Source organism: Styela clava, chromosome 12 (assembly GCF_964204865.1).
Source record: "Styela clava chromosome 12, kaStyClav1.hap1.2, whole genome shotgun sequence".
Taxonomy (NCBI): Eukaryota; Metazoa; Chordata; class Ascidiacea; order Stolidobranchia; family Styelidae; genus Styela; species Styela clava.
In genome coordinates this window covers 6226689-6254176 of record NC_135261.1, presented here as the reverse complement: position 1 = coordinate 6254176, position 27488 = coordinate 6226689, and the positions used below count along the sequence as shown (strand labels likewise).

The window sequence follows — 27488 nt, the reverse complement described above, 5'->3', positions numbered from 1 at the left end:
GTCCCGGTGCTAATTTTTAATGACCATTTTGGCGCCTTTTCTTCAATCAAGGCCCTTTAAAAGAAGCTACTGATACCCGGTCCAAACAAACTTAAATTTTCCAATAACTTTGGCGAAAATGAAGATATTTTTTGTTTGTGTATGATTGTAGACATAAGTTACAGTGATAGGGGACGCTTTGCGAAAAGGTTATGTTCTCCCAAGAATATGTTCTAAATGACATGGATCCAGTTTTTTCATTATCCTTTACGTCAAGACGTGTTTCTGGAAGTACCAAAATCTTTTGAGTTTGGGTTAGGGGAAATACAAGTCTTTACTTTATGTTATTCTAATTCAAATGCCTCTTCTACGCTGTAACTCTTTGTAGTCTCATTATCTCTTGGCGCTTGATTGGTCGCCTGTAACTTTTCTTAGAGCTCAGTCTCAAGCATGCCATGAGAAAATGTCCTCGGAAAAATTAAATGAAATACTTCTGGCTAATTTACTTTTTTTGTTTACTTCGTCCAGGAAAATGTATCGGAACTCGTCATCAGAAACACAAGAAAATCGGACGCTGGTGGAATCTCTGCAATTGTAAGCAACGCTGCAGGAGAAGCTGGAAGTCAAGGATTTTTACTTGTGCAAGGTAACTGGGAATATGTAGAATACCTCATAGATGGTTTCGCGATTGTACTGACATGAATTGCATCAAATCGTAGGTCAATCGGTTTTTAACACGCAATCTCATATTATAATTCTCTCTAGTGTCAATAGCTTCTAGAATTTTAGTGGTCGCCTGTAGTTTTGCTCAGGAATCATTTTCTTTAATTTCTGAGCAAATTATCATGACCTTGCTTTGAGCAAATTTTGTTAAAAACGTACAAAATACCTTAAGACAATAAAGGCAAAATGTAAGTTTATAGTATTTTAAACACCATTGAAATCAGTTCACCATACCCCACATAGTTAGACTTTCAACAGTTCAGTTCCGAAAACTTTGTGAAATTTTACGGTTGTTCGGAAAAATTATTATAGATGTGGAGCAAATTTGTTAGCCTGAGAGAGATCGTTTTAAATAAATCGTGGCGAAATAGATCCCTTGGGACCCAGTCCGCTCTGAGTTAACAACGATAATAACGAAACATTTGACAAACCGTTTTGTAATAAAAAATGAATTTGTCATTTTATTGCCCTTCAACTGAGTACAAAATCACGATTCGAAAAACTTCATTTATAACTGTTAAGGTTTTATCTTTAGTTTACATCTAAAATTAGCGTGAGCCTATAAAACAGGGAGAAATGCGGCTGCAAAGTTTGCAGTGGCCTGATCCTGATGCTGATTTTGAGAAAACACATACAGTTCAGCTCGGCCTGAAATTGTAATTCAGGAATTTATCGTCCTCGAATCACCTATGACATTACATTACTGATATCGCCTGCTTCATATCTTGCAGAAACTGTGGTTAAGTTTATTTTGGTTCGCTCAAGTCCTATGAGATCGCGCCTTATAATAGACTTTATCTGTAGGAATGGTATGTCTGGTTTTAGTTTCGCTCATGTGTATGTATATATGCTGTCAGTGATGCTGCTATAACTACTTGGTATTTGTCGCTTTTCTTTAAAATCTTTTCACCGATGGCCAACGAGTGTTTATTTTCTTTTGGTAGATCGCTTGGTTAGTTTCTGAATATGGCTCATAATATTCACATTTGATACATAGTTTCTTTTCCCTAAAGTTTCTCAAAGCTTAGAGATGTTATTTGCGATCTTATTATAGTGCGGCAGCAGCGTTCATGCGTAATGTATGTGAAAGATTTTTTTTATTGTTGAGTAGTTTCTGTATTAGACTTCTATAAAACGCTTTTGCGTTTTTATTATTAGTACGAGCTGTTCATAAAGTACTATTACAATTCAAAAATTTCAAAATTCTAACAAACATAACTAAATTTGATTAGCTTTTCTTAATAGTAAATATCATTAATCCTCGTTTCTCAGAACCCAATGTACTTCGCTTCACTTCGCCATTGCAAGACGTATCAGCAAAGGAAAACGATCGTTCATGTATGTTCGAGTGTACTCTGTCTGAATCATACGTTAAAGTTGAATGGCGAACGACCGCTGGACGCCGCGGTGCGACAGAAGGATACGAAACCGTACTCAAGGGAGGAGACAAATATCGCATGAATACTGAAGGAAGCCATCATTATTTGAGGATTTCTGATATTCAAATGCAAGATGCTGGAACTTATTATTGTGTAGTCGTTGGCCAAGACGATAAACAGTCAGCAGCTGATTTAGTCGTTGAAGGTATATTTCACTTTGTTCCTACCAATAATAATTTAAGAATATTTCATCTCAATGAAAGTAAATCTTTATGAAGGCGACTTTTAAGAGATTGTGGGCATGGATTTTGAACCCTTCATCTTCAACTTATGACCCAACCCAAATTTCAAAATCTAGAGCGTTTCTACTCCAATTAAGCCCTTTGTATAAGCAACCATTGAGACATGTTGACCATCGTGTCTTAGAAATATTATAATTTTGCGGTTCGTCACACAGATTATACAATAAATCCCACCTTCAACAGGTAGTTTACATGGATTTACCCCCATTATCTTGATCATATTACACCAACATATTTTCGAAGTTTTTTCGCTCCGATTTGGGGGCTTTGTTCAAGTTTGTGACGAGGCGAAGTGAGCTTCTGAGTTCTAGAAATACCAGAATCGACATATAAAGCTACTCGACTTATTACACCCTTGACACGTTAAAACATGTCATTTGAATATATTTAACATGCGGCGCTATCAAATTTTAATTAATACATTAACTAACCCCACTAATCATTTGCCATCGCGGGCGTATTTTTGAAATTTTTGATCTTTCATTTAATTTGCGATTAGAACCTTCTGAGGCGAAAATTTAACACTTAGGATTTATTACATTCTTATTTACATAACGTTAATTCGCTTTTAACTACCTTGTATTGTGAATCAAAAATAAATTGCTTTCTAACAGCTGTTCCACGCACAATCACAACTAAACTCAAAGATCAGACGTCACGTGAAGGACTTCAAGCTCATTATGAAGCAACAGTATCACATGAGAATGTGGCTGGAACTTGGATGAAAGATGGAGTTTCTTTACAAGTATGAATTATACCGCGAACGTGTTTTAGTCGAGGCCAATAATGCGATTTTAAAGTCCGTATATTATATTTGTTACTGAAAGAGAGCTTCGCCATACACAAGGTTCTGGATAACTAGTTACTGACACGTGAAGAGGATTTTTGAAAATGACATAATCTCACATATTTTGCTCACGTAGTTTGCATGGGTAGTAAGTCGGTATATTTAAACTGCGACGCAGTTTATTATTCAAAATAATTTGTCCGTTCCTACATTATAACATTCTAACCAAGTTGGTAGCAAATCGAACTATATAAAAAAAAAAATTGAATGAACACTGGTATCGTAATCTACAAATGCCTAAACCATTACCGTATTTCAAATGTATTTTTCCCTTACAAATGCCGAGTCTCCAATAAATGAATATCCCATCATTTATTTAGTTATATTTGCTAACAATGTGTTTTAAAATAAATAAAAAATTCATTGTAATTACAGTCAAGTGAAAAATATGAAATTGGTGAAGTCGGTCGTCGACGTCGTCTCACTGTGAATGATTTAGTCTTAGAAGACGAAGGTGTTTATGAATATGTATATAATGGCGATACTTCGTCTGCAAATTTAACTGTCACTGGTACGTATTTGGAACGTTTTTCTTGATTGATTTAGATGCGATATAACTGTGGTGTTCTATGTAATTTAACAATATGTTAGTGGTTTATTCGAGCGATTGGACATTATATACCGTATGTATTCAAATGTACATTAATTAAATAGAACGGATAGATGGCCCTAGTCGCTATATGAAATCCATTCCTTAGGAAAGGCTATTACAGGATGTCATATATAAGCAGAAGGTTTGTTTCTTGGTTACACAACATCACTGCTACTAAGACTATCAAGTATATCTTGTCATATTGAAAATGAGTTCTAGCCTAAATTAAAAATTTTGTAATGAGTCCAAAGCGAAATTTGATTTAGGAACGCTATAGTGCTAAATATTGACCCTACATTTTGGATAGCGAGGAAATAAATTAGGAACATATAACTACAAGTTGTGATGTGACAAATTTAATTCTACTATTACCCATTTGCTCATTTGTTAGCGGTATTCTGAAATCTTTTCCTAATATTTCCAGCCTTTCCATGCAATATTACACAAACTTTATCGGACCAGACGGCCTTTGCCGGCAACACTGTGAAATTTGAAGCAAAAGTTTCGTTGTTTGGAGCAAAGATTTATTGGTTTAAAAATGGAGTTCCTATTACTCCATCGGAAAGGTAAGCAATAAGAACAATTGGAGTATTAAGTTCTCCCTACTATGGAATTTTACTGCTGCTGCTTGCTAACAATAGCAACTTGATTTATCAGCTTTATTGTACACGTGCATTAAATATTTTCATTTTATGTTATGGAAATTGAACACACTGGGCCGAAAGAAAATTTCATTTTCGGACTAAGCTATTTCCCGAGTTTATTCGTCGAGCATAAATATCTATCGAGATTCATTTTAAGTTCATATCCAAAAATTCGGGAATTTGAAATTCGTGTACCCGATGGCGTAGTGGTTGAGGCGCTGGATTTAGTTATGTTTGCAACGCATGTTGAAAAATCTCTTGTTTAAATAACATGTTCGCCACCTTACCTACGGCGTAATGAATCGGGTGGGCAATGCAGAACCTGGGAAATTCCAGTCTTTCAAAACAAATATCTCGTTCTATATACAGAGTCGTGTTCGGAATCAAAGGCGTGAATTCATACGCCGTCTAAAAACATTACTAATTTCCAGTGAGACTTCCTTACGCATTTCTTCTATTGATCTAAATATTAGCAACGGTAACTTATTACTACATCATTTTTTATTTAAAATTTATCTATTTGTTTTTGCAGAATTAGCTTATCGTCTGAACACAAATCTCACATATTGACAATCACGGCATGCACATCGGAAGATGCTGGTCAATATTCTTTCAAAGCTGGAACAAATGAATCCACTGCACAACTTGTTATTCAAGGTTTGTAAATAAATAAAACTTCAACTTTGTTAGGTATATTTCATTTTAAAAGATTAGAATGCGAAAATGTCCTAAAACAGCGGATCCCAAACTTTTTGTTCGTGCCGCCCCAAATTATCAGAAAAATACCACACGGTGCACTTACACGATTTACGTTTGAAATACCAAAAATCTCTCATGTTTACTAAACTCGGTTCAGCAGCTAAATAAACCGCAGCTCACGAATTACAGCAGGTAGTCGATGGTGTCTACCTGTATTGTTCTGCAACAATAGAGGCAGACACTAACTGTCGAAAATATTTAATTTTGCATTAATCTGTGAAACACTGTTGCCGTGCAGTGTCCCCCAACTCTCATGATTTGTGGTCCTCATTCAAAAGACTATCAACACTTGCGGCTCCCTTTTTTGTATAAAAAATCCCTAGTTTTGATTTTACGCTCTTTGGTTATTTTATGCACCACGTTTAAAATACAAAGCCAACAATGAAACGAAAGAAGATTGAATCAAAAGATTGAACTTTCCATTCTATTAGACAATTTATCCCGAAGAACTGAGAATCCAACCAGAATATATTGGCATAAACGACCGCAGTGTTCTACGGAGTACTATGAATATTTTGATCACACAATCTGTTTACAAAACCTCTGTATCCAACAATATGTTTTTATTTCAGAAATCGTCGTTACTGGCTTTCTCCAAAATCAATCAGTCGTTGAATCACAATCTGTACAACTCAAATGCTCTATCGATGTCCCCGGATATTTCGATGGCATTTGGCTTCATAATGAAAAATTGATTACAAATTCCGAATACCACGTTATCGAAACAAAAGGCTCTTCCCAAATGTTAACCTTGACAAACGTCACAAACGATGACGCCGGCACTTATGCTTACGTAACCGGAAGTGGAACAGGAACTGAAGCCAAGTTAGAGGTCATCCCTATCAAGGTAGTACGACCTCTGCACGATATAACGGACGCGGAAACTAAAACTGTGAAACTCGAATTGGAACTGTCACACCCAGGCGTGGAAGGTACTTGGTGGAAAGATGGAATCCAATTACAGGTATACACAAAACTGCAATTTTTTTTTTGTCGACGAAGTGTTGCGTCGCTGTGCTTGATTCACATTTATCATTATGAAGTGTGCTCTTCTAATATTTCGAAACTTGTCTCTTCAAAAAAAAAAAAATTCAGCCATTAATCAAGGTGTGTAGCTGTGTACTGTCAACGTAACTAAACAAAAAAATATAACGCTACTTTATAGCTGTTTTCTTATGATAATGACCTGAACTGCTTCAATTGGTATTCACTAACGCGCAGTTTACGCTAAAATTCTTTATAGTTCCATTGGCTCTTGGCACTTTGGTTGCACATAGCTTCGCTTCAAGATTAGTCTCCCATTTTTAAGTGAATTTTTACTGCGCTTTTTTCGATATTCATTTCATATATATAATAAAATAGTTTCGATTTATCTAGAAATTTGCACTATCGAATATTCGTAAAACTCGTCAACGAATTATTTTCAACCTCTAGATTTTATTAAAAAATATTATAATTATTTATATCAGGGAACTGACAAACATATTTTTGGATCAGACGGTAAAGTTCGATTCTTAGAAATCAGGAAACTTGCTGTGGACGATCAAGGAAATTATGAATTCCGTGCTGGAAAACAAATGTCATCTGCTCACATAACTGTGCAAGGTATAGTGTTTATAATTCAATTGTAAATTTGGTATTTTATTTGAAATTTCATTAGATTAAAGTTAGACGAATAGATAGATATAAATTTTACCTGAAATTTACTTAAGTAAAATTTTACATAAAATTTATATCTGTTCAGATATTTCAGTTTTTTTTCCAAACTTAAAAAAAAAGTTTGAAATTCCGAACGATCAACTATTGGGATATAGAAACCTATTACTATGGGAACGACATTTTCATGTTGCCACGCCACATTTTACTAAATAAAATTATATAATGAAAGTATGAATTTGGTTACAATTTTGACATAGGTAATGAATCAAATTGTGTTATTGGACACGTAGTGGACATAACGATCGTTTCAATATTATGTTGTTGTTGTTCTTGTACTTTGACACGTTTTTAAAAAGTCGCTTTTCTCTTCGAATACTGGACCAATTGCTTTGAAATTTTCAGTGGTTAAAGATAAAAATTTTCTCCAGAAGGCTATTACTTTTTTTTTTGCTATGACGTCATCAAAATTATGTGACTCTACGTGTCCATATATTTGAGCATAGCTCTCTTGTTTGACTTAATAATCGAGTTTTGCTAACATTTTGCTTTATCTAGTGGATAATGTAATCCAATAAACCTTAAATCATCTTTCGAATCATTTTTCATTACAATCATCAACTTTATCAAATTTCATAGGTGCTTCCATCACCAAACCATTACATGACACCAAAGCCTTAGAAACTGGAGACGCCACCATGGAATGCGAAGTCGCAGGAACTGGTGTACGTGGAGTTTGGAAGCGAAACGGAGTTCCTATCAACTTCGATGCTCCCGGATGCAAGGACAAGTACATAGTAGATGGAAGAAGACATATATTACAAATGACTGGCATTGACCAAGATCATGCTGGAACTTATACTTTTGAATTTGGAAGCAAAAAGACAAGTGCTCATCTTGAAATCGAAGGTACTATTTTAATTTGTTTGAAAAACTTATACAAAGTATTGAATACTCCCCTTTTTGCTCAGAAAACGTTCTACTTTATTCTACAATGTTAAGTTTTACAAAAGCGTAGACCAAGCGCCAATTGACTACCTAGTTTAATACTTTTGTTTTTTTCTTATATTATCTTTGACTTCTGCCGTTATTCCACAAAAAACAGGCATTACAAATTGTTGTTCATATTTATATTGGTTATACCTGTAACGAATTTTGTGTTTTCATGTCGTTTCATTTCAGTATCGAAAGATTTGTCAATGTTTAATTCAATGTTCATTTGTCAATTTGTTCTTTTGTCAATTTTTATTTTTTCAAACTTTCCCTGAGTCTTACTGGGCCTCCCAATATATCTCCAAAAATGTTGCTTCAATATTTTACTTAAATAGAAACACTTTTTTATTCTGTATATTGTGACCGCCTCCGTATTGCTTAACCGCTCATTTTTTTAGCAACCTTGCTTCTTCTTGGTTTTACGGAACCAATACTAATCCGCGATTTCTTGTCAATATTTCTTCGCTCTCTAGTTCTAAATGAGCAATTTTAATTTCTCAGGAATCAAGTTGATGAAAGCACTGCGTAACATACACGTTGCCGATGCCTCTGACGCAGTCTTTGCCGTCGAAGTATCTCAAGATAATGTTCGTCAAGTTAAATGGGAGAGAAATGGCGTAGAAATACGACCAGATGATCCCAAATATGTCATGAAATCGGACGGGAATAAATTTACTTTGACTGTCAAAAAAGTCAGTCATTCGGATGTGGCAGCCTACAGCTTCGTTGCTGGATCTGCGAAATCTTCTGGAAGAATTTATGTTGAAAGTAAGTGAAACTGTTATTCCGTGGTCATATCGATTTCAAAATTTTGAAATATAAATGAAATTTTAAGTAATTCAAGAGTTTTGCTGCACACCAACACAAATATATTTCTCAAACGTTTCGTTTGGCCAAAGTCAGACTTCTTCAGACATGCATAGTCCAACTTATATGCATAGGTCAACTTAAGGCTTGCTACAGCATCCTTGCAATATATGCGGACGAATCCACCGGCGCAAAAACATAGAAGAAGGATAAGCAAATAGTCCTGCAGAAACCAAATTATTAGCGCATATAAAATTCAACATCATTTTAAATTTTGAGATCGAGGAAACATATTATGGTGACCGAATAGTAGGATTACTTTGTGTAATCACAATGATACAGTATATTCTCAAACTTTAGGGGTTTTAACTCTTCCCACGTTCATTTCGTGGACTTTCGTGTGGAGTTTCTTTAATGAAATTCATTTTAAATATTTAGGTGAAAGACATTTGTATTTACTAAGGTGTATGTTGTTCCGGTTACAACATACAAACTAATTAAAAAAATATCACCATATCTGCCATTCATTAAAAATGCCATTTTATTCAGAAATTGAATTTGTTCGTGAACTTCAAGATCAACACATCATGGAGAAACGAACAGCAGAATTCATTGTTGAAATTGATAATGACAATGTTACCGGATACTGGGAGAAAGATGGAGTTAAATTAGAAGCTTCTGATAAGTACTTGGTAAGTCAGAATGAGTGACAGAGCAAAGTGAATTGTGTTTTTTTTTCAACTATTTATGCACGTTTCGTTGTGCACAACGCTCTGTATAAGCCCCCATTGGTATGTAAAAAGCTGATATAATTTACAAGGGCAGGAATCTTTGCGGTTTGATATTATCTGCTCAAATTATTGCATTTTGGATAAATTTGGTATTGGTGAGAATGGGTTATTTTATCGGGATGATCGGGATTTATTTCAATTTGCTAATATATAATAAGCCATAGCCAGCACAAGGAAATGCAAAAAATCGCGGCCTCAATACAAAAATGACTCACAACCTGTAACCTGTTTTTTTTTTGTTGTTGTTTGGTAACCTATTTAATTGGTTCACCAAAAATCGGCGTTAAAAGATTATTTCATTTTTGTATAAAGTAAGCCTATTGTACGTGTATTCGTATGGATAGTATAACAATATAGCACGAGCAATAGTAGTATACACATGCATAGTAAACATACTGTACAATGTATAGGGTGTCCATGAAGTCCTAAAAAAATTCAAATGTTGCAAAGGAAATTTATCGATACCCTATATTGTTTTGTCCTTCACATATGTATTAAATGAAGTAAAAAATATTTAAACAATTACTGATTGAAAAACAACAAACCTGGTTAAGATATATTGAGAACTGACTTCATAACAAAATTGAAATTTTATTGCAAACTGTGGTATATTAACGAATCTATTATTGCAGAATCACAATCCGAAACTCTGTATTTTTAGATCCAAAGTGAACGCAAAGTTCATCAGCTGACGATCACAAACACTACAGAAACCGATACCGGAGTTTATACATTCCGTGTAGGACGTTCTTCAACCTCCGGGAAACTTCACGTTGAAACTGTCAAAATCACAAGCAGAATGAAGCCAAAATCGATCAAAGAAACGCAATCCGCTACATTTGAATGCACTGTATCTCATCCTGATATAACATCGAACATGTACTGCTGGATGAAAAATGGAAAAGAAATTCAGGTTTGATTTTTATACGAGTTTCGTATCATCAAATACGTGCAAGGCTCTGTACAACTCTGTACCGCTAATATTTTCTGAAAGGACTTGGGATCTTTTCGATTCGGTATTGCCTACCCATTTTTAACATCCCGAGTTAGGTGTAAAAAAATTCAAGCTAGATTTTTCATACACCGTTTTACACACTTCGAATAAGCTTCTGTACAGACAGGCATGGGGGCTAATACCCGAATCTTTTCATTCCGGGATTGCTTACCCACGTTATTATACTCTGTGTGAGGGGGTGGGTTCGGACTTTTGACCCGATATTTCAAGTTGCGGTTCCAACATTGTCTATCGCTTAAACAATTATTCTATTGCGCTAAAAGATACGATATTTATATAGTTTCTCTCCGAAAATACTCTGGACAAGCAATTATTTTACGTAATGTAAAGTTTTCTTTCCTTTTTATTATGTTATAGCCTTCGGATACAGTTCAAATGAGTCTTTAAATCTGATTTTAACGTTTTTCATCGTAAAATATACATGTTTTGACAAATTGACGTCTCCAAAACCGCAATACCGGCTTATCTTATACAAAGCACATTCTACTATGTTTATATATAAATAAAAAAAATTAGCACAAGGCTAAATTTCCATTTAATATTTCTTTCTATATAAAAAATAATTGGTACGTGCATTCCCATACTTTATTCAATATCTCAGTAACGTGGAACATAAACCAGTAATAATAATAATCGTTTGACATATGAAGCAATAAAATCTACATACCACAAACCATAAACATGGACCGGAGTCGAATTACTTAAAGATATTTCTATATATAAATTTCATATTTCTGCCCCAAGGGCTAAAATTATTAAATTAACCGTCTTTAAGCATCACCAATATACCACGATTATGTCTTCATTGTCCAAGCATGGAAGCATCTTAATTATATTTTTAAATGTGTTTTGCAGAGTAACCACACTTGGTGGATAGTAAAATTTATTGCAATTTTTTGTATTGTAATTCACAGACTTCGGAACGCATAAACAAAACGGTTGAAGGCTACACACACCGCCTTACTATTCATGATTGTTCAATCGATGATTCCGGCGAGTATACTTTTGAAGCTGGAAAAGATAAATGCTCTGCTAAATTAGACGTGCAAGGTAATATTGTATTATTTTTATTTCTAAATTTTTTTGTAAATGTTTGTGCATTTCTTTCAGTTGTAGACGTACTGTATTATATTATATGTATAAACGAGTGATTCGAAAAAAAACGCGAGTCATTTGGAACAAATTCTAGAAAGAACATAACTTTTGGGCATAATCATGAACAAAAGATTGAAATTTTCAAGTTTTAATGAAATATTCTTCATTTTCGTATTAAGAAATTTATGTTTTTTAGGGGATCGATGTTAAGGTTATAGAAGTACATGTTAAAATGGAATTGCTTTCCAACTCAACGATGTACTCATTATTATAGCTTATATCTTATAATCCGGTATGATTCATTCAAAATTCGGCGTTTGACAATTCATATAGATATTTTAGGTATAAACACTCATCCAATAGTGGCTGAATATATGAAAATTTTGATTTCTTTATATAATTGTATTTTAGTTGTCAAAGTTATCCGTGGACTCGCCCCTAAACGCAAAGTTATGGCGCACGAAACTGTAGTCTTCGAGGCTCAAATCGACGCTCCTAATGTGAAGGCATTCTGGATGAAGGACGGTCGACGTATTGACGTCAGTTCACGCATGACTGACTCGAGTTCAAAGTTCGAGGCAAAATCTAAGGAAACGATTCATACTCTCAAGGTTAAAGATGTAAACGCCGACGATGAAGGCGTGTACACTTTGTATGCTGGACGGGAACTTACTTCTTCAACATTATATGTGGAAGGTATGAGGTTTCAATATGTTTCATTTTTTTCTTGCTCTATACTTTGGTCTGAACTCTCCGTTCTTGTTACCCAAATTATTTCTGGTCTTCACACCATATTAATCTCTGATTCATCGCTGTGGAGTAGGTGAAAATTCACAAATTGACTTCAATTCCCGGCTCCGGTAAAAAATGATTTCGACTCCGGGTTGTAAAAAAGTCGACTCCATCTCCAGCTCCGAAATTTGAACTTGAGTAGGAAGTCTTGACCTATTTTATTATCGGACCTACTGAATTATGCGCACCAAGATGGCGCACAACCTGAACTCAGGTTGTGTACCAGGTTAGGGTTCAGGTTATGCGACATCTTGGTGCGCATACTTCAGAAGTACCTTATTATCATTGAAAACCTGCAATCCTACTCTGACTGCAGGGAATTTCAAGGTTCGAATCCGACTACAGGCCTAAAAGTTTGAAAATACGGCTCCCACATCCTTACTATTATTCCCACTTTTCAACAAATTCGCTTTTTGGAACTATCGTGATCCTAGCTGTTTTCATTGTACTGACGACTGGACTGTTTTAAACGCCGTTTCAACCGTTTCAAATTGACATTCAAATTGCTAAGATAAACTTATTCATAACCCTAAGAGTGTCCGTTCTAACTTGCAATTCTGTCGTACTCTCTTACTTTTAGTTAAGGATTTGGGACTCGCATTAAGCATATATCACTCATATAGTTTTTGTGCATTGCGCACCCTTGGCAATGACGTTTAGTTCAATACATCGCTTCTGGTTTTTATGTCATATTCCAATCTCATTTCCTGCGTATTTTATTTCATAGTTCTTCAAGTTGACATCACCAAGTGTGTGAAAACAATCAGCGTCGTTGAGAAGCACCAAGCAACATTGGAATTCAAAGTCAGCAAACCTAACGTCAAGGCACAATGGTTTAGACAAGGAATCGAGATCGATGTCAACCAGCCAAGGTGGGCTTTAATGCTAGATCTGCCGGATCACAGTCTATTTATCTTTTCCGCAGATTCTATTTCCCGTTACGACTTAAGACTGAGCGTCACTTGTAGTAGCACTAAAAATCTGGATACTTAATTTATTACATCATGGGTTAGCCAGGAGGGGGGGCATAGTTTTTGAATCAGGGGCCAAACTGTCGGAAAAAGTTACACTTGACGCGCGCAACGAAATAAAGAAAGATGTGTGATACACGACGTCGAATCGAGTGAGCCAGAAAACATAAAGTTATTGTCCCATATCCTAAAAGTCTGTGGCAACCTAAAATACAACTTACCTAGACTACCTTGATTAAACAAGTCTTATGCAGGGCCAAATTAGACCGGATTTATATCGCGGGCCGTGATTTATCCATGCCAGGTCTAAACTGCTATCAAGTACCTTTGCATTGACATTTACAAAATGCATTTGGTTTTATAAAGATAAAAGTCAAGCTTTTCCTTCCAATCACGTGCCATGATTATCAAGGAGCAATACGCTTCATACCGGGTTATTTCATTCCGTCTAGTAACCATAGCGCATCATAATATTTGCCGTTTCATTACGACGATGACGCTGTTAACGGAGATGACTGTTAAATTAAGAATGGACAGCTGACATAAAAGTAAAAGTTACGATGTCCGTAGATTTGTGACGTCATATAAGTTCGCGTAATTTATAATAAACGTAACAGATAAAACGGAAACGTAGCTATATAAAAATGTAGGCTACAAATCGTATTGGTTTAGTTCTAGAATTATAATTACAGATATCCTAAAATATGAATTCCTTGAGATTTTTTAATTTTTTTTTAATGTTTCTAGGATTCCAAGTATATATAAGTTGCTCAAGTAAAGGTAAATTGGATTATAAATTGATCTAGGATGATATTGTAATTTAGAAAACACGTTATAACTGATACGTTATTGCATAGTTTAAGTGGGAAACACCGTGAAATAAACTTTTATCGACTATATCTGGTTTATGTTCGACGATTTATCGTAGAGATCCCGCAAATGTTTGACCCAAACACCGTCGTCTTTTTTGTATAGCATGCTTTTGGTATATTTTTTCACCATAATACGTCATTAACTTATCCGTGGAAATTTAGTAAAAATTGCTTTTTATTCAATAATTGTGTTTTGAACACCGATTTATTTTATATATATTGACGCTTTTCCGTTTGCATAAAGCACATCTAGCCTCACTATTTATTTGACCCCATTTTCACAAGTCAAATATAATAAGAACTTTGTTTAAATACAAATCTAAGTAACCACATTAGTAAGACGTGGGAAGTAGCATAATATTGACTTATCGGTTCCCGTGTGTGATACCCTTCAATCACGCACTTTCATCGCGCGGCAAATTTTTAAAAACTTTAGTAAAAGTTAGACTGCATTTTGATGTAACTGTAGATGTAAAAACTCTATTACTAAGACGTACATATATAAAATACTTTCGATAAAACGAAATACTGTGCACTTCATGGATTACTCGATATTTTTGCATAGCAAAATGACTTGAAACGTTAAGATTAAACTTTGGCCTATGTTCGTTCTTACTTTACCGTATTTATCGTACTGTCGTTGTACTTTAGTATTCTTGCCTTAGTAAGAATCCCAGTGGAGACGTCGAACATGACAGGTTAAACTTTCCAACTCTTTTGTTTGATTTGTATGTAAACATATCACCGAATAATAATAGCACGATAGGCAGTTATTGCTATAGTCATTCTAAGGCAGGAATATAGCTAACAGCGTCTTGAAAAGTGGGTACATTTCTTCAGGAAGTTTTAGAATTTCGTTAGGTAGATTTTTAACAGTCCTTAATAGCGTTTTTTTTAATCATGATTTGAATTTATTACTTCAGCGAAATAGGAGTAACAGTTTCAGTTTCAGTAGAGTGATTTTGTTAATGAATCCTACTTTTTTATCATCTATGTTTTAGTATTTGTGACAATGTAAACGATGACATTGGAACGAACTAAATTAGGATTTTATTTTTTAATATATCCTCCCAATAGGCTAGTCATTTCAAATAATAATGAAATTTCATATGCTAAAGCTACAATTATTTTCGTATTCTCGAAGCTGAGAAACTTGGTTTAATGATCTTCAAATACAATAGATTGACGATTTTTACTGTCAGTATTGAGGTTAATTTGCGACTCGCTCACTCGTGGCGTTGAGAATAGAGATGACACTCCGGGGAGCTTTATCAAGTTTGATCAGTTTATAATAGGTTACTTCCATTCATGGTGTTTATTATTTAGTTACCCGGTTCAGTAGAATTCAAAATTTAGCAGAAAGAAATTGGAGAGAAATAGCTTGTCATTTTCATATACAAATGAGATAAATGTCCTTTATCTGTGCATATTGCATTTCAGCATCAAAAATGAGCAAATCGTGTCTTCTAATCGCTTAGTTAGGCAAGAATTGATTATTAGTTTAAACAAATGCTGTTGCCTGTTGTATATATCAGTGGTTCCCAAACTTTTTGTACCATCGCCCCCCTAAAGTAGTTTATACAACTTCATCGCCCCCCAGCACTACAAAAAAATGTAAAGCCAGGAAAGCCAAATAAGAAGACAACTCATAGTTTATAGTGTTTTTTAATGAGATGGATGAGCTTGGTGTTCGTCAGCGAGTTTATTATTATATCTAAAATTACCCCGTTTACTGATGGAAATGCGATTTCGTTGTTTTGGTCGCAATAGTAGCACGGCAGAAAATCCCTTTTCACCATATAAGAGATCGAAAATGAAACAATCCAGGGTTTTACCTTCTCAAAAACCGCCGTGTACTCTTGCCCTATAGCATTTAACTCTTTAAATACACATCATTTCATCATTAAAATAATGAAAACAAAGTTACTCTTTCTAAACTTATATTAATTATTTTCGTACATCTCGTTCGTCCCTACAGCCTGATGACCTGCACCAAAATACATGATATATAACGGCCTTTGGTAAAATTCATCCCCGATTCCTCATCCTACCACGTCATCCAGTCCGATCACCAGTCCATAGAATTAATCAGCCAATTGTTTGGGATTCGTGCACTCGGATGTGGAAGAAGTCGTGACCAACTAACGGCTACGGCCCAGGGGTCGGCACACTTTATGTCGCTCGCGGGACAAAATTTAGGGTTGCTGGTCTTTTACGGGTCGCATATATTTTTTTGAAAAGTTTAAAAAAACGGAACAGCGTGCAAAAACTGCGACAATTCATGATCTCAACTCAGTCGTCCTATTGAAAAATTATTACAATGACATTTATTGTGACACTGTCTTGTTGCTGTATTACGCTTGATAGACTTACGACGACAAGATTGGAACATTTTCTAAATGGGCATCACTAATCCTAGTTCTTTGTAATGTTCATTTTCGAAAATAATTGTTCGCACAAATCTGTACTTTCAAACATCGAAGTGAATATTTTCGCATGGTTTGTGAAATTTTGATGAAGATTTTTTTAAAGAAGATACATTCTTACAAAAATTAAGCGGTGAACGAATCTCTTGAATAGAATATGAATTTAATTTCCTCAGTGCATTGCAATATATTCGAATATTTACTGTGCTATTGAACCCCTGCACTCAACATCAACTTTTCTGCGTGTTTCCATTTGTCTAATTATAATTAAATTGTAGGCTCGTTAAATGAGTAGCTGTTCAGTAGAATTTTCAGGATATAATGAATTGTAATAAAAAATGTAATTTACTGCTCGAGCGTAGATTATAAATAAAATTAATTCTTCGTTAAAACCGCCGCTTGGGTGTTTCCTCGGGCATAGACTTCCTTGTTTACTTCGTGACATTGGCCAATCAGCAAGATGCAAAAATAACGTAACAATGCCCCCTTTCGCATCCGCTCAGACACATTTATCACTCAGACAGATTTTCAGGCGCGGTCGTGAACATCACCTCATTTTCGCGTTTTTGAATTATATTCGTTAGTTTTAGTTGTTTTTTCGGAAATTCAAATATAAATCGAATAAGTCAATGATCACTTTGTCTTCCTAGAAGTTTCAGTTTAATTACAGTAATCAAAAATTAGTATAGAAATAGCTGTGATAAAATTCTTTACCGGTACTTTTGATAAAAAATTGTTGAATGGTATGAATTAGAATGATAGTTTGAAACAAATACCCTATTTTACAGGCAACAAGTCGCGAAACCACTCTTAGAATAAGCACTGAAAATTTTAAAATGGTAAAGTATAAGAAGCATTTTCCGGGGACAAAGGTCCGGGAAAGGTCCATTCAGTGAAGCATCCCGGGTCAGGTTATTTTTCTCCGGCCGTATTGTGCCGACCACTGGGATACGCAAACTGCCGTACCTTACTGCGAAGACGAGTCCAGCAATCCTTTCGCTTGTGATAATCGCCCACGTGATTCAAACCTATGAAAGCACGCAGAGTACAGTAACCAAATGCACGATGCGCCGAACAAAAACGGGTTTCGCGAAATCGCCCCCCTGTCGCCCCCTTCGACTTTTTCGCCCCCCTCTGTATCGTTTTCGCCCACCAGGGGGCGATATCGCCCACTTTGGGAATCACTGGTATATATGACATTAAAATATCATTTATTTATATCATAAAATATCAAATATTATCGAAATACCCGAGTTAGCAATAGGTAACTCTGCATAAAATATAAAAAAATCTTAGAAACAAAAGAGTTGTATTTCTGGGTTTAATTCAACCTGAAGTCCTGAATTCTTCAGGCTATTCAAATACAACGTCATATTTTCTTTTCTAAATGGAAAGGTCATTTCCGGGTCCGGTTTACAATGTGACTGTTAAAGGATAGCTTATTTACTCAGCATGGTATTTTTGATTACTTTATAAAGTGTATTGTACAGCATTGTTGGTCGGCTTTGATTTACGAAAGGCCATTGTTCTAATATTGACAATACGTGACTAAATGTGTTCGTAAAAACAATAGCAGCAAGGGTTCAGGCGTCATATGAATAAAAGTTCAACATTGGATTATTGTGAACTTTTATAAAAATTCAATTTAATATTATAATTTTTACGTTTTAAAATTATTCAATAATCCCACGCAAACGACAATTTTGACTTTTTGCAATACCGGACACGTCTATACCCATATCATGTTTGCCTACTTACCCCACTACCTATTAATTGCAAATCACACTAAGGACAGAAGTAATCGAACTAGATATGCTCAGAATTTTAAAATTTGTTTTTGTTTTTCTAGATATCGTTATGAAATAGACGATAGAACGCACAGACTTTACGTAAAAGAAGTTTCATTTTCTGATGAAGGTGAATATACCTTTCAAGCAGGAACCCAGAGAGCAACTACGTTTTTATACGTTCAGCGTAAGTAGATTTATTACGAACGATGTTTTTCATTGGTAGTGGTAAATGGGTACTCCTGTAGTATGTGTACCAGGTTAGGGTTAGGCCAAAATTTTATTCCGATTTTCCTTATTATAGTTCTATCACGAGTTCGGGGAATGTCTGTTTTAGCCAATTGAATGCATCCCTTGCCCAACATTGTAATTAGTCTCTTTACACAACTTGATGTAAAGTAGGCGAACAAAATTAGTTACCTCATTATTGGTACACATACATCTGGAGCGGCGGTAAATATAAAGTGTAATAAATCGACACAAGCCGATTCTGGAACGATTTTGGGGCAGTTTATTTTCTTTCGCACAATTTTTTTGCACATTTGCTAACATGCTGGAGATAGAGATATTCTAAGAAACCGCTAAAGAGTAGTAGTAACATTCTATGATGTTTTGTTTGACCAGTTCAGTCTTAGCAAATGTAAATATGAAAAACGTCATAGTAGTTCTGGCTTTTGTGGAACAATTATGCAATCTAGGTGACGCAGAGGAATAAAATATCCTTTCGCAAAACAACCCTTTACGGGTCACGTCTGTCGAAATTAAATAAATATCTAACTTTTGAAAGGATAGAGATAACACAATTCTTTGGTGACCGTATTTATATGAATAACGTATTTGCTTCTAGAGAGCTGGTGGCAAATTCTCTTACCAACATTTTATTTGCCAATTGATCTATTTACGTCATACAATATTTACTACTAATAGAAAAGTTTTAAAAAGTCAGCTCTACGTGGCTTTTTGGTCGGGTTTTAACAATTTGGCAATATTTCTAAATTGAGGGCTTATCCATGATTTTATTTTAGAGACGAAATTGATTATTAAAGCTCAGTGACGTCATACTTCTTGGGATTGCCTTTTCATTAAGAGAATTACTTTTAAATCATTTCCAATTATTTACCAAGAAATTTATACTAGAAAAGAACAATATTAAATTTATAATGTTTTAGTTTAGTGTACAAGGTATGTTAAAATAGAACGCATCTAGTAACGATATCACAACAACCATCTGTGTACAGTATTGTGACATCTATAAAGTCCTAAAGAAAATTTATCAATACCATATATTGTTTTGGCCCTCACCAATGTATTAAATGAAGTAAAAATGCTTCAACAATTACTGATTAGAAAACAACAAATCTGGTTAAAATATGGTGAAATCTGACTTCACAATAAAATTGAAATTGTAAAGGGACTTTATGGACACCCTGTATTTAAAATCCAGACAACATTTTTTTATTTTATTTTATTTACCTGTTGTACAATTTGTAATCTTTCCTTCAGCACCTGAACCACCTCGTTTCGTTCAAGAACTTCGCAACTGTATCGTCATCGCTGGTGAAGCTGCTAAATTTACTGTTCGTGTGACAGGAAGACCTGAGCCCAACATTACTTGGTATAAGGAAGGAATTACTATCAATCCAAGTAAGTTTTTTATATCTTAGGATATTCTCTCTGGAATTTTCATGGCTGTTATTTAATATTTGATTACTAGACATATCATGAATAATTTGCTAAGTTGTATAATTGCAATTTTAGGCTTCAAATACAAGATCCTTCACGACGAAGACCAACATACCCTGGTGGTGATCGGAGTCGAAGAATCTGATGCCGGAGAATACGTATGTGAAGCTAGGAATGAACTTGGAAGCATGAGAACTAAAGCTTCATTGGAAGTTGACAGTAAGATCAGTTGAATGATTTATGCTATCAAATTGTTGCTCTCTTTTTGATCACGAGTAGGAATTTGCTTTTTAACTCGCCATCTTTTGTCTTTATTTAAGTCTTATCTCCTAACTATCTGGTTTTATCATCGATCGGTTCCTTTCGCTGTTTGTTGAATTATTTAGATGAGAATAAAAATATTGCTTTGTAACCCCATGCTTCCACTTTACCTTGGTTATATAAAGATCCCAAAAAATCCCGGTCATTCAAAAAGAACAGTGTCCCCTGCATATATCAGTCGCTAGCCATCTTTGTGGAAATACATGAAAATTTATCCACTAACTTATCCGAAATTTCAGAAGAATTAGAAGGAAACCCAATGTAAAATCAAGAAGCAAAAACTAGATCAAAATAATTTTATGATGAATTTTGTTCACAGATAAAGATAAAACTCCTGCAATTCGTCAACCTGACATCATGGCTCCCAAGATTGTTGAACCAATCCAGAATTTCATCACAAGAGAAGGGCAGAGTGCGAGATTTCAATGCAAAGTTGCTGGAACTGGTAAGTGAGGATGCACAACAAGTATATACCAGTTCGATCTGGTTATCTTGATAATTAAAGAGTATAATAGACCAGTTACTGTTATAATCTAACTTGGGATGGATAACTTGTGATCAATTTTGTGTCTCAAATTTTAAGACACGTTATTCAGAAAAAACAACGTCTTTTTTATATCATGTTATGTAACTAGACAGTTGTTCTCAAAAAGGAAAGGTGGGCGCGCCCCATAAATGGGCGTAGACAAGGGGGCGTTTTTAGGGGACGTGAATTGAATTAAAAATAAAAATATTTGTTAGATTTGATCTTGCCCGCCTTATTCTGGATATTTACTTTTTTATATTGTTTAGGAATTGCAGATTTGTTGTGCTTATATCTTTATTATATGTTTCATCCACGTATTTTCAACGTGTTTACATTTTTTCGCCTTAGTATCTGGTATTTATAGCTTATTGTTAGCTAGTTATTTTTGAGGTGAGGCGCGAGAGTTGACAAATTCTAAAAAGGGTGCGCGACTTAAAAAGTTTGAAAACCACTGAACTAGAATCATATGAATAAAATTTAACCTCATTCATTGTTTTTTCAGATCCTAAAGTGACCTGGTACGTCAACGATAAACGCATCCAACCTTCTCGATACTTCAAAATTTCACAATTTCACGGAGTCTGTCAATTGGAAATCACAGAAGCTTACCCAGAGGACGAAGGCGTGTACCGTGTTACCGTCAGCAATGCAAAAGGGGAAGTCTCATGCTCTGCAAAACTTCAGCTCGACAGTGAGTTAATTAACTCTAATGTCGACGGCTGCGTCGCCATTAGCCACGAAGCCACATCGGCTGAAATCACGCAATCACACGATAAAACTGAACTTGTGGTGCCGCAAATATCCCAAAGTACGTCCGACGTTACAGATGGTAGTACTCGTGTAGAAAACGTTACCGAAATTACCGATACGACAATTATTAGTGTAGATCGTACCGAAGTGTCTCAAACCGTAATAACAGAGTCTGAAACTACAGAGAATATAGAAGTTGTACAAGTTTCAGAATCTGAGATTATGGAACAAGATATTTCAAAACAAATTTTCGAATCCGAGACATCGATTGAAATGTCAAAATCAGTCGATATTTCGGAAAATTTACAATCAGAATGTACGGTGTCTAAATCTGAGGAGGGTTTCGTATCGGTAATGGTGGTAGAGAGGGAAGAATCGCAGTCCGAAAGGGTCGAAACACAATTGGAAATGGAAGGTTCCGAATTAACATCGGAAACCGAAAATAATACCCAAGTGGCCGAAAGCGACGCAGCCGTCATTGTGTGCAGTAGGTATAGGTCTAAATTTCTCTGTGACGTTGAGCGTACTTTGGGATTACAAGTAGTTGATTTTGAAATGTAAGAAATGATTACTTGCAGAAATCTGCAACAAAAGTTGCATCGTATTACCGCAGAAAACTCGTGTGGGACCAAAATACACTCGAGATCGAGATATACGATATCTTAACGAAATATGATACAACAAAATACCCGCATGTTTTTATGTTGTATTACACCTCGTATTATGCACTCCATTTGATTTCTAATTCACTCATTTCGGATAAAGTTTTGCATGAAAAATTCGACTCAATCAAATTCTATGGCACTTTCGCCAAAATGAGAGCAATTATTACACTTCAATATGTCTTTGCATGTCACAATACATTAATCATACTGTAAGATTTATATAATAGCTATATAATATATTTTTCTATAAATTTATGCATGAAATACCACCACAAATATTCTTCACTTCTTTATTTTTTATCTTTTTTTTCTTATATCTTGCATGATAATATACTCATCTTACTCAACTCCGCGCTTCTTTCACTCTCTCATATATAAAAACTGCACTGGTCGGGACAGTAGGGATTGTATTTCGCCGGATACAAATGGTAATATTCAAACGTAAAATGGTATTAAATCGATTTTCCTGGCTACCATGCGTTTGGTATCGTGATCCAATACATGATGTTCGGGTTAATCATGTCCTGCTTTTGTGAGCTAGACATTAAATACTAAACATGCAATCAAACTTTCAATTACTGAAAAGTTTATTTCAAATTACGGCTCGAGAAATACTCGGTAAATCGTCCGTTTTCGAAGCGAAATCTTAGGCGCAATTTCAGCCGTCTTAGCAGCAGTTAACTTCATCTTTCTGTCTGTTCTGCTTTCAACTTCAAAATCAATTGAGATATCATCTTTTCATCTGTTCTTTACTTCATCATCATCTGCTGTTCATTATCCATACTGATTTCTGTCACGTCATACAGGTACTTTTTCTTTTCTGTTGCTCACATTATTCTTGGCTACATTGGTATCTCATCAGTTATTTTTATACATAATCATTCATTATCATATTTTTTGTTAAATAAAGTAATACAACTGACATATAGAGACATTTATAGTACGCTATGTGATATTATTTCATTCCATGTTTTTCTGTTAATTTATCAAACTTCTGTTTGTATGGTTATTCGTGGCTGAATTTGTTATCAAAATCAATAATTTTATAACATCTATATTGGGCCAGTCGTTAGACGGTTTGACTTTTGAAACTAAAGAGACCAATCTGGCATTTTAATTTCATACCGTATGTTTGTCATTACCTCAACGGACAATACCAAATTAATAACCAAATGTTGAATTGTAATTTGTACTTTTTGGCTACGAAATTCACATTTATCTCCATTTTTTAGTTGCTCCGCCTCGAGTAATTGAGCCGTTGCAACCAGCACATGTGATTGAAGGAAGCCCCGTCAAGTTTGAATGTGTGATACACGGGGATCATCTTGATGTGAAGTGGTATTTAGAAGGACGTGACGTCACACGGGATTCGAGATACGAGGTGAGCAAAATTAATTGGAAGAGTAAACTGATTCATAGATGAAGGTATTGAATAATGCAAATGCAATAGTTTTGTGGGTTATTGACTGAATTTAAATACTTGGCCTCTTCTAAATTTTTACTGACCAATTTATATGTCGTAAATCGATGTAAGGTGGATCAGGTGGACAATAAGTTAACATTGAAGTAATATTCAGAATTAGTTAATCAAGTTTAAGCCATGTTACCAAATTTCATTTTTCCAGATTTTTCAGTTTTTGCTAAGTATGTTTTGTAATACTATGTTAAATGCATTAAATAATTGCGATATTCAGCACGATATAGGGTCTGAAAAAAAGGCATTATAGCTGCGATTGGGCATCGGCCATATTAATGTTTACCAAATGGACCAAATCAAAATCGAATTTCTATCTGCCCAATTATTATAGAAAACAGGTTCAAATTTGAACCAGATAAAGCCTTGATCAAGCAGAATATTTCTGCCTTGAAAAAGAGGTTTGTAGTGATCGTTATGAAGAAAAAAAATTAAAAAATCTTTTCATAGCATACAATGCAGATGTACCACTCGTTCCTCTGTCAAGAGAAAATTCGAATTTTCTCGCTAAATTCCAGTGTGACTCAACAACCGTTTTTAAATTCCTTGTTTTTAATCGAGTTCAATTTAACAGTGGAAACTGGAAGAAAATGGCCATTGCTGGCTTGTTATAAAAGCGTGCGGAACTGAAGACGCCGGTGAAGTTAGATGCCATTCGTCTAATGCTTCGGGCGAAGCTGTCTGCTCTACTGATCTTATTGTCTCTGGTGAGTAATGGCATTTCAATTATGCTTGTTTTATATCAAGCTTTAAGGACGCTCCAGAGTTCGATACAAAATAGGGTGCTCCAGAAGTGTGTGTACCAATATAGAGTTAACTGATTTTGTTTGTCTACTTTACATCAAGTTGTGTAAAGGGACCGAAACCTATGGTCTTAGGGTATATTCACTTGGCTAACACAGACAGTCTCCGAACTCGTATAGAATTAGAATACAGGAAGTCGGCCAAACCCTAACCTGGTACACACAATACGGGAGTACCGCTTCAAGTATCGATCGTATCATCAATACTTGAATGGGGTGTTTTACTGCATTTTTCATTTAAAATTTGCTTAAAAGAATGTTGTATGCAGCCTTGTCAAGATCAACTTGTCACTAAATTAATATTTGCTCCGGGAATGTCGCATGTAAACTTATTCAGGTGTTTGCAAAATATTTTTTCATGCCAACATCATACTAAATATAGATACCATAATTACTAAAGGTAGGGGAACAATTATATTGACAGTAGGTAGCACAGTATGCGGAGTCGCATGTCCGGATTACTGTGATATAATCAGTCCGACTGTTCGTTTGTGGTTACTTTTCAGGTAAATTCAAAATATTCAAATAGGTATTAACGCAATTTTGTTTTAAATTAAAAAACGTTTTAAAAGCTACAACGGCTCCCTGAACTTTGTACATGCAGACGATATATATATATATATATATTAGGGTTAAATACACACGTAATACGGGGGGTGATCGACTATCGTATTCGGAAGACGACTGGAAAATATAATACTGGAATTGTAATTATATTCCTGATGTTCAGCGATATTATGCCTGTCATTTAGAAAGTTAGACCACGGGATTCATGAGCAATTAGGCTTTAACATGGTATTATGCCTATCTATGTAACAGTTTGTGATTGGTATTATTCAAGTCGGCAAGTATAAACTGCGCTTTAGCAGACTTGCATGTTTTCCCCATCAATAGTGTATTAGAAAGTGATGGCATCTAAGTTAAACTTTTGTCCATGCGCCAGATTGTTTAACTCGATTTTGCAAATCACAACTTCGAATGTTGAACACATTTATGGCCTTACTAATTGCACGTCGGGGGATCTTAGTGAGCAAAATACCAGAAAAACTACAAAAGCCACTAATATCAACACTAACCAATGCCGTCTTCATTCCAAGACGCCCAGTGTGACGTGTAACCCCAATTTATAAAATAAGCACAACCACTGGCAATAGTGGAGAGCGTATACAGTAGGGTAGGGAATATTTCTGCTTTACTTATCAGCAGTTTATTTAGCTATTCTTATTGAATATTGAAAAGGGAATGCATTCAAGATCAGTATTGTAACCTATTTTTAAAACATTCTAGATCATATTGAGAAGCTAAATATATCGGAAATATCGGTCTAAGTTTAGCCGATACCGATACACTACCGATATCGAAAACTTGGCCGATATTGCCGATACCGATACATCGGTACATCTCTAGTTTGAACTATTTCTTATCTATTGTAGCTTTATTTACTCAACGTTACGGCGTTCCATCGTTAGAGTATTATTGCGACATCTGATTAACGGTATACTATTGTCAGTCTAGCGTAGTATTATAGTTATAGTTATACCAGTAATATGATAAATCTTTATTTGTACAATCTAAAAATGAACTAACATGGTGTCAATGTGCATGAAATTTTTCGCCATCGCTTCATTTCCACTCTTTCCGTGCATGTTTACGAACTCAACTGCTGGGGTTGCTTTATTTCGACTTCAAGTGTTTATGCTGAGCATGTAATTCAACGAAACAATGGATTTTATTCAAAATGCTTTGCTGGTGAGTGCCTTTCTTGCATGATTACTTTATTTTCGGATCAGTCTTTTTCCCTTGTTCATTTTTATCTTTTGATATTTAACAAAAAATGATGGAGTGGATCTTGTGGATTCATAAAATATGGATGAGATTAAAAAATAGCAATGTTAAATATTTTCATCGGCCATATTTAAAACGTTAATACAATTTTATCTTTGATGTTCCGTTTTATTCCAATAAATTACAATGATTACATAACATATTAATGAGGTTCTAATGGGCCATACTTTGAAAACATGTTTTGGGCTGATACTAATCTTTGGTATTGAACTTATTTCGGTGCTTGGAATATCTTGCATGTTTAATTTCATATGAGTTTGTTTCAATTTGTTTTCAAATTAATATTTTTTGAGTGTACATTTGTCCATTCATTTCAGTAAAAGAGGAACTTGACGAGAAACGTAAAACTTATTTGAATCAAATTGAAATGCAATTGGATAAAAATCCTGGTGTTTACGAAATAACCGTTCCTGTGCCCGAGAAAAACGTAAGTACACTATTCATCTATATCCAGCATTAATTGTCCAATAAAAATCAAGGATGTCACAAATCTATGATTATGCAAATGTCATGACGCAAAGCTATACAGGGTGTCCATGAAGTTCCTTTACAATTTCATTTTTGTTATGAAGTAAGTTCTCAATATATCTTAACCAGATTTGTTGTATTTTAATCAGTAAATGTTTGGGTATTTTTAGTTCATTTGATACATCTGTGAGAACCAAAACAAAATATGGTATCGATAAATTCCCTTTGTAATTTTAAAGTTTTTTAAAGACTTTATAGACACCCTATATATTTTCTCGCATACCTGGGAAAGAAAAAAAAAAGAGATTAATATTCGAATCGTTTATTAAAGTGGATGCTAATTGCTAGTACAGGGCCTTGTTCGAAGAGAAAGGCGCGAATAAGCGTAATATAAAAAGCCACGATACTTCTTGAATAGTCAGAATCGCGTGTGGGTTGGCTGAAGTTTTCAGGACCCGATGGTTACCGAAAGATCACTCATGTCATATGTTGATGTAATTCAATATTTACAGAAATCACCAGA

The 27488-nt window shown here is 34.9% G+C and overlaps 1 protein-coding gene across 1 annotated transcript in view; it reads left to right on the top strand.

The window, feature by feature from the left end:
- The window catches only part of LOC120330499 (titin-like), a 281688-nt gene that overhangs the window by 82928 nt on the left and 171272 nt on the right, over positions 1-27488 (top strand). The window contains exons 82-103 of the mRNA XM_078118750.1: positions 508-625; positions 1975-2286; positions 2998-3128; positions 3606-3741; positions 4247-4388; positions 4999-5123; positions 5798-6189; positions 6695-6830; positions 7521-7790; positions 8376-8642; positions 9231-9373; positions 10134-10385; positions 11402-11537; positions 11994-12278; positions 13102-13246; positions 18493-18617; positions 19934-20074; positions 20189-20332; positions 20754-20879; positions 21463-21651; positions 23608-23756; positions 24424-24556. Of these exons, the coding sequence (XP_077974876.1) occupies positions 508-625; positions 1975-2286; positions 2998-3128; positions 3606-3741; positions 4247-4388; positions 4999-5123; positions 5798-6189; positions 6695-6830; positions 7521-7790; positions 8376-8642; positions 9231-9373; positions 10134-10385; positions 11402-11537; positions 11994-12278; positions 13102-13246; positions 18493-18617; positions 19934-20074; positions 20189-20332; positions 20754-20879; positions 21463-21651; positions 23608-23756; positions 24424-24556 (3997 nt within the window). The remainder of the gene's footprint in view (positions 1-507; positions 626-1974; positions 2287-2997; positions 3129-3605; positions 3742-4246; positions 4389-4998; positions 5124-5797; positions 6190-6694; positions 6831-7520; positions 7791-8375; positions 8643-9230; positions 9374-10133; positions 10386-11401; positions 11538-11993; positions 12279-13101; positions 13247-18492; positions 18618-19933; positions 20075-20188; positions 20333-20753; positions 20880-21462; positions 21652-23607; positions 23757-24423; positions 24557-27488) is intronic.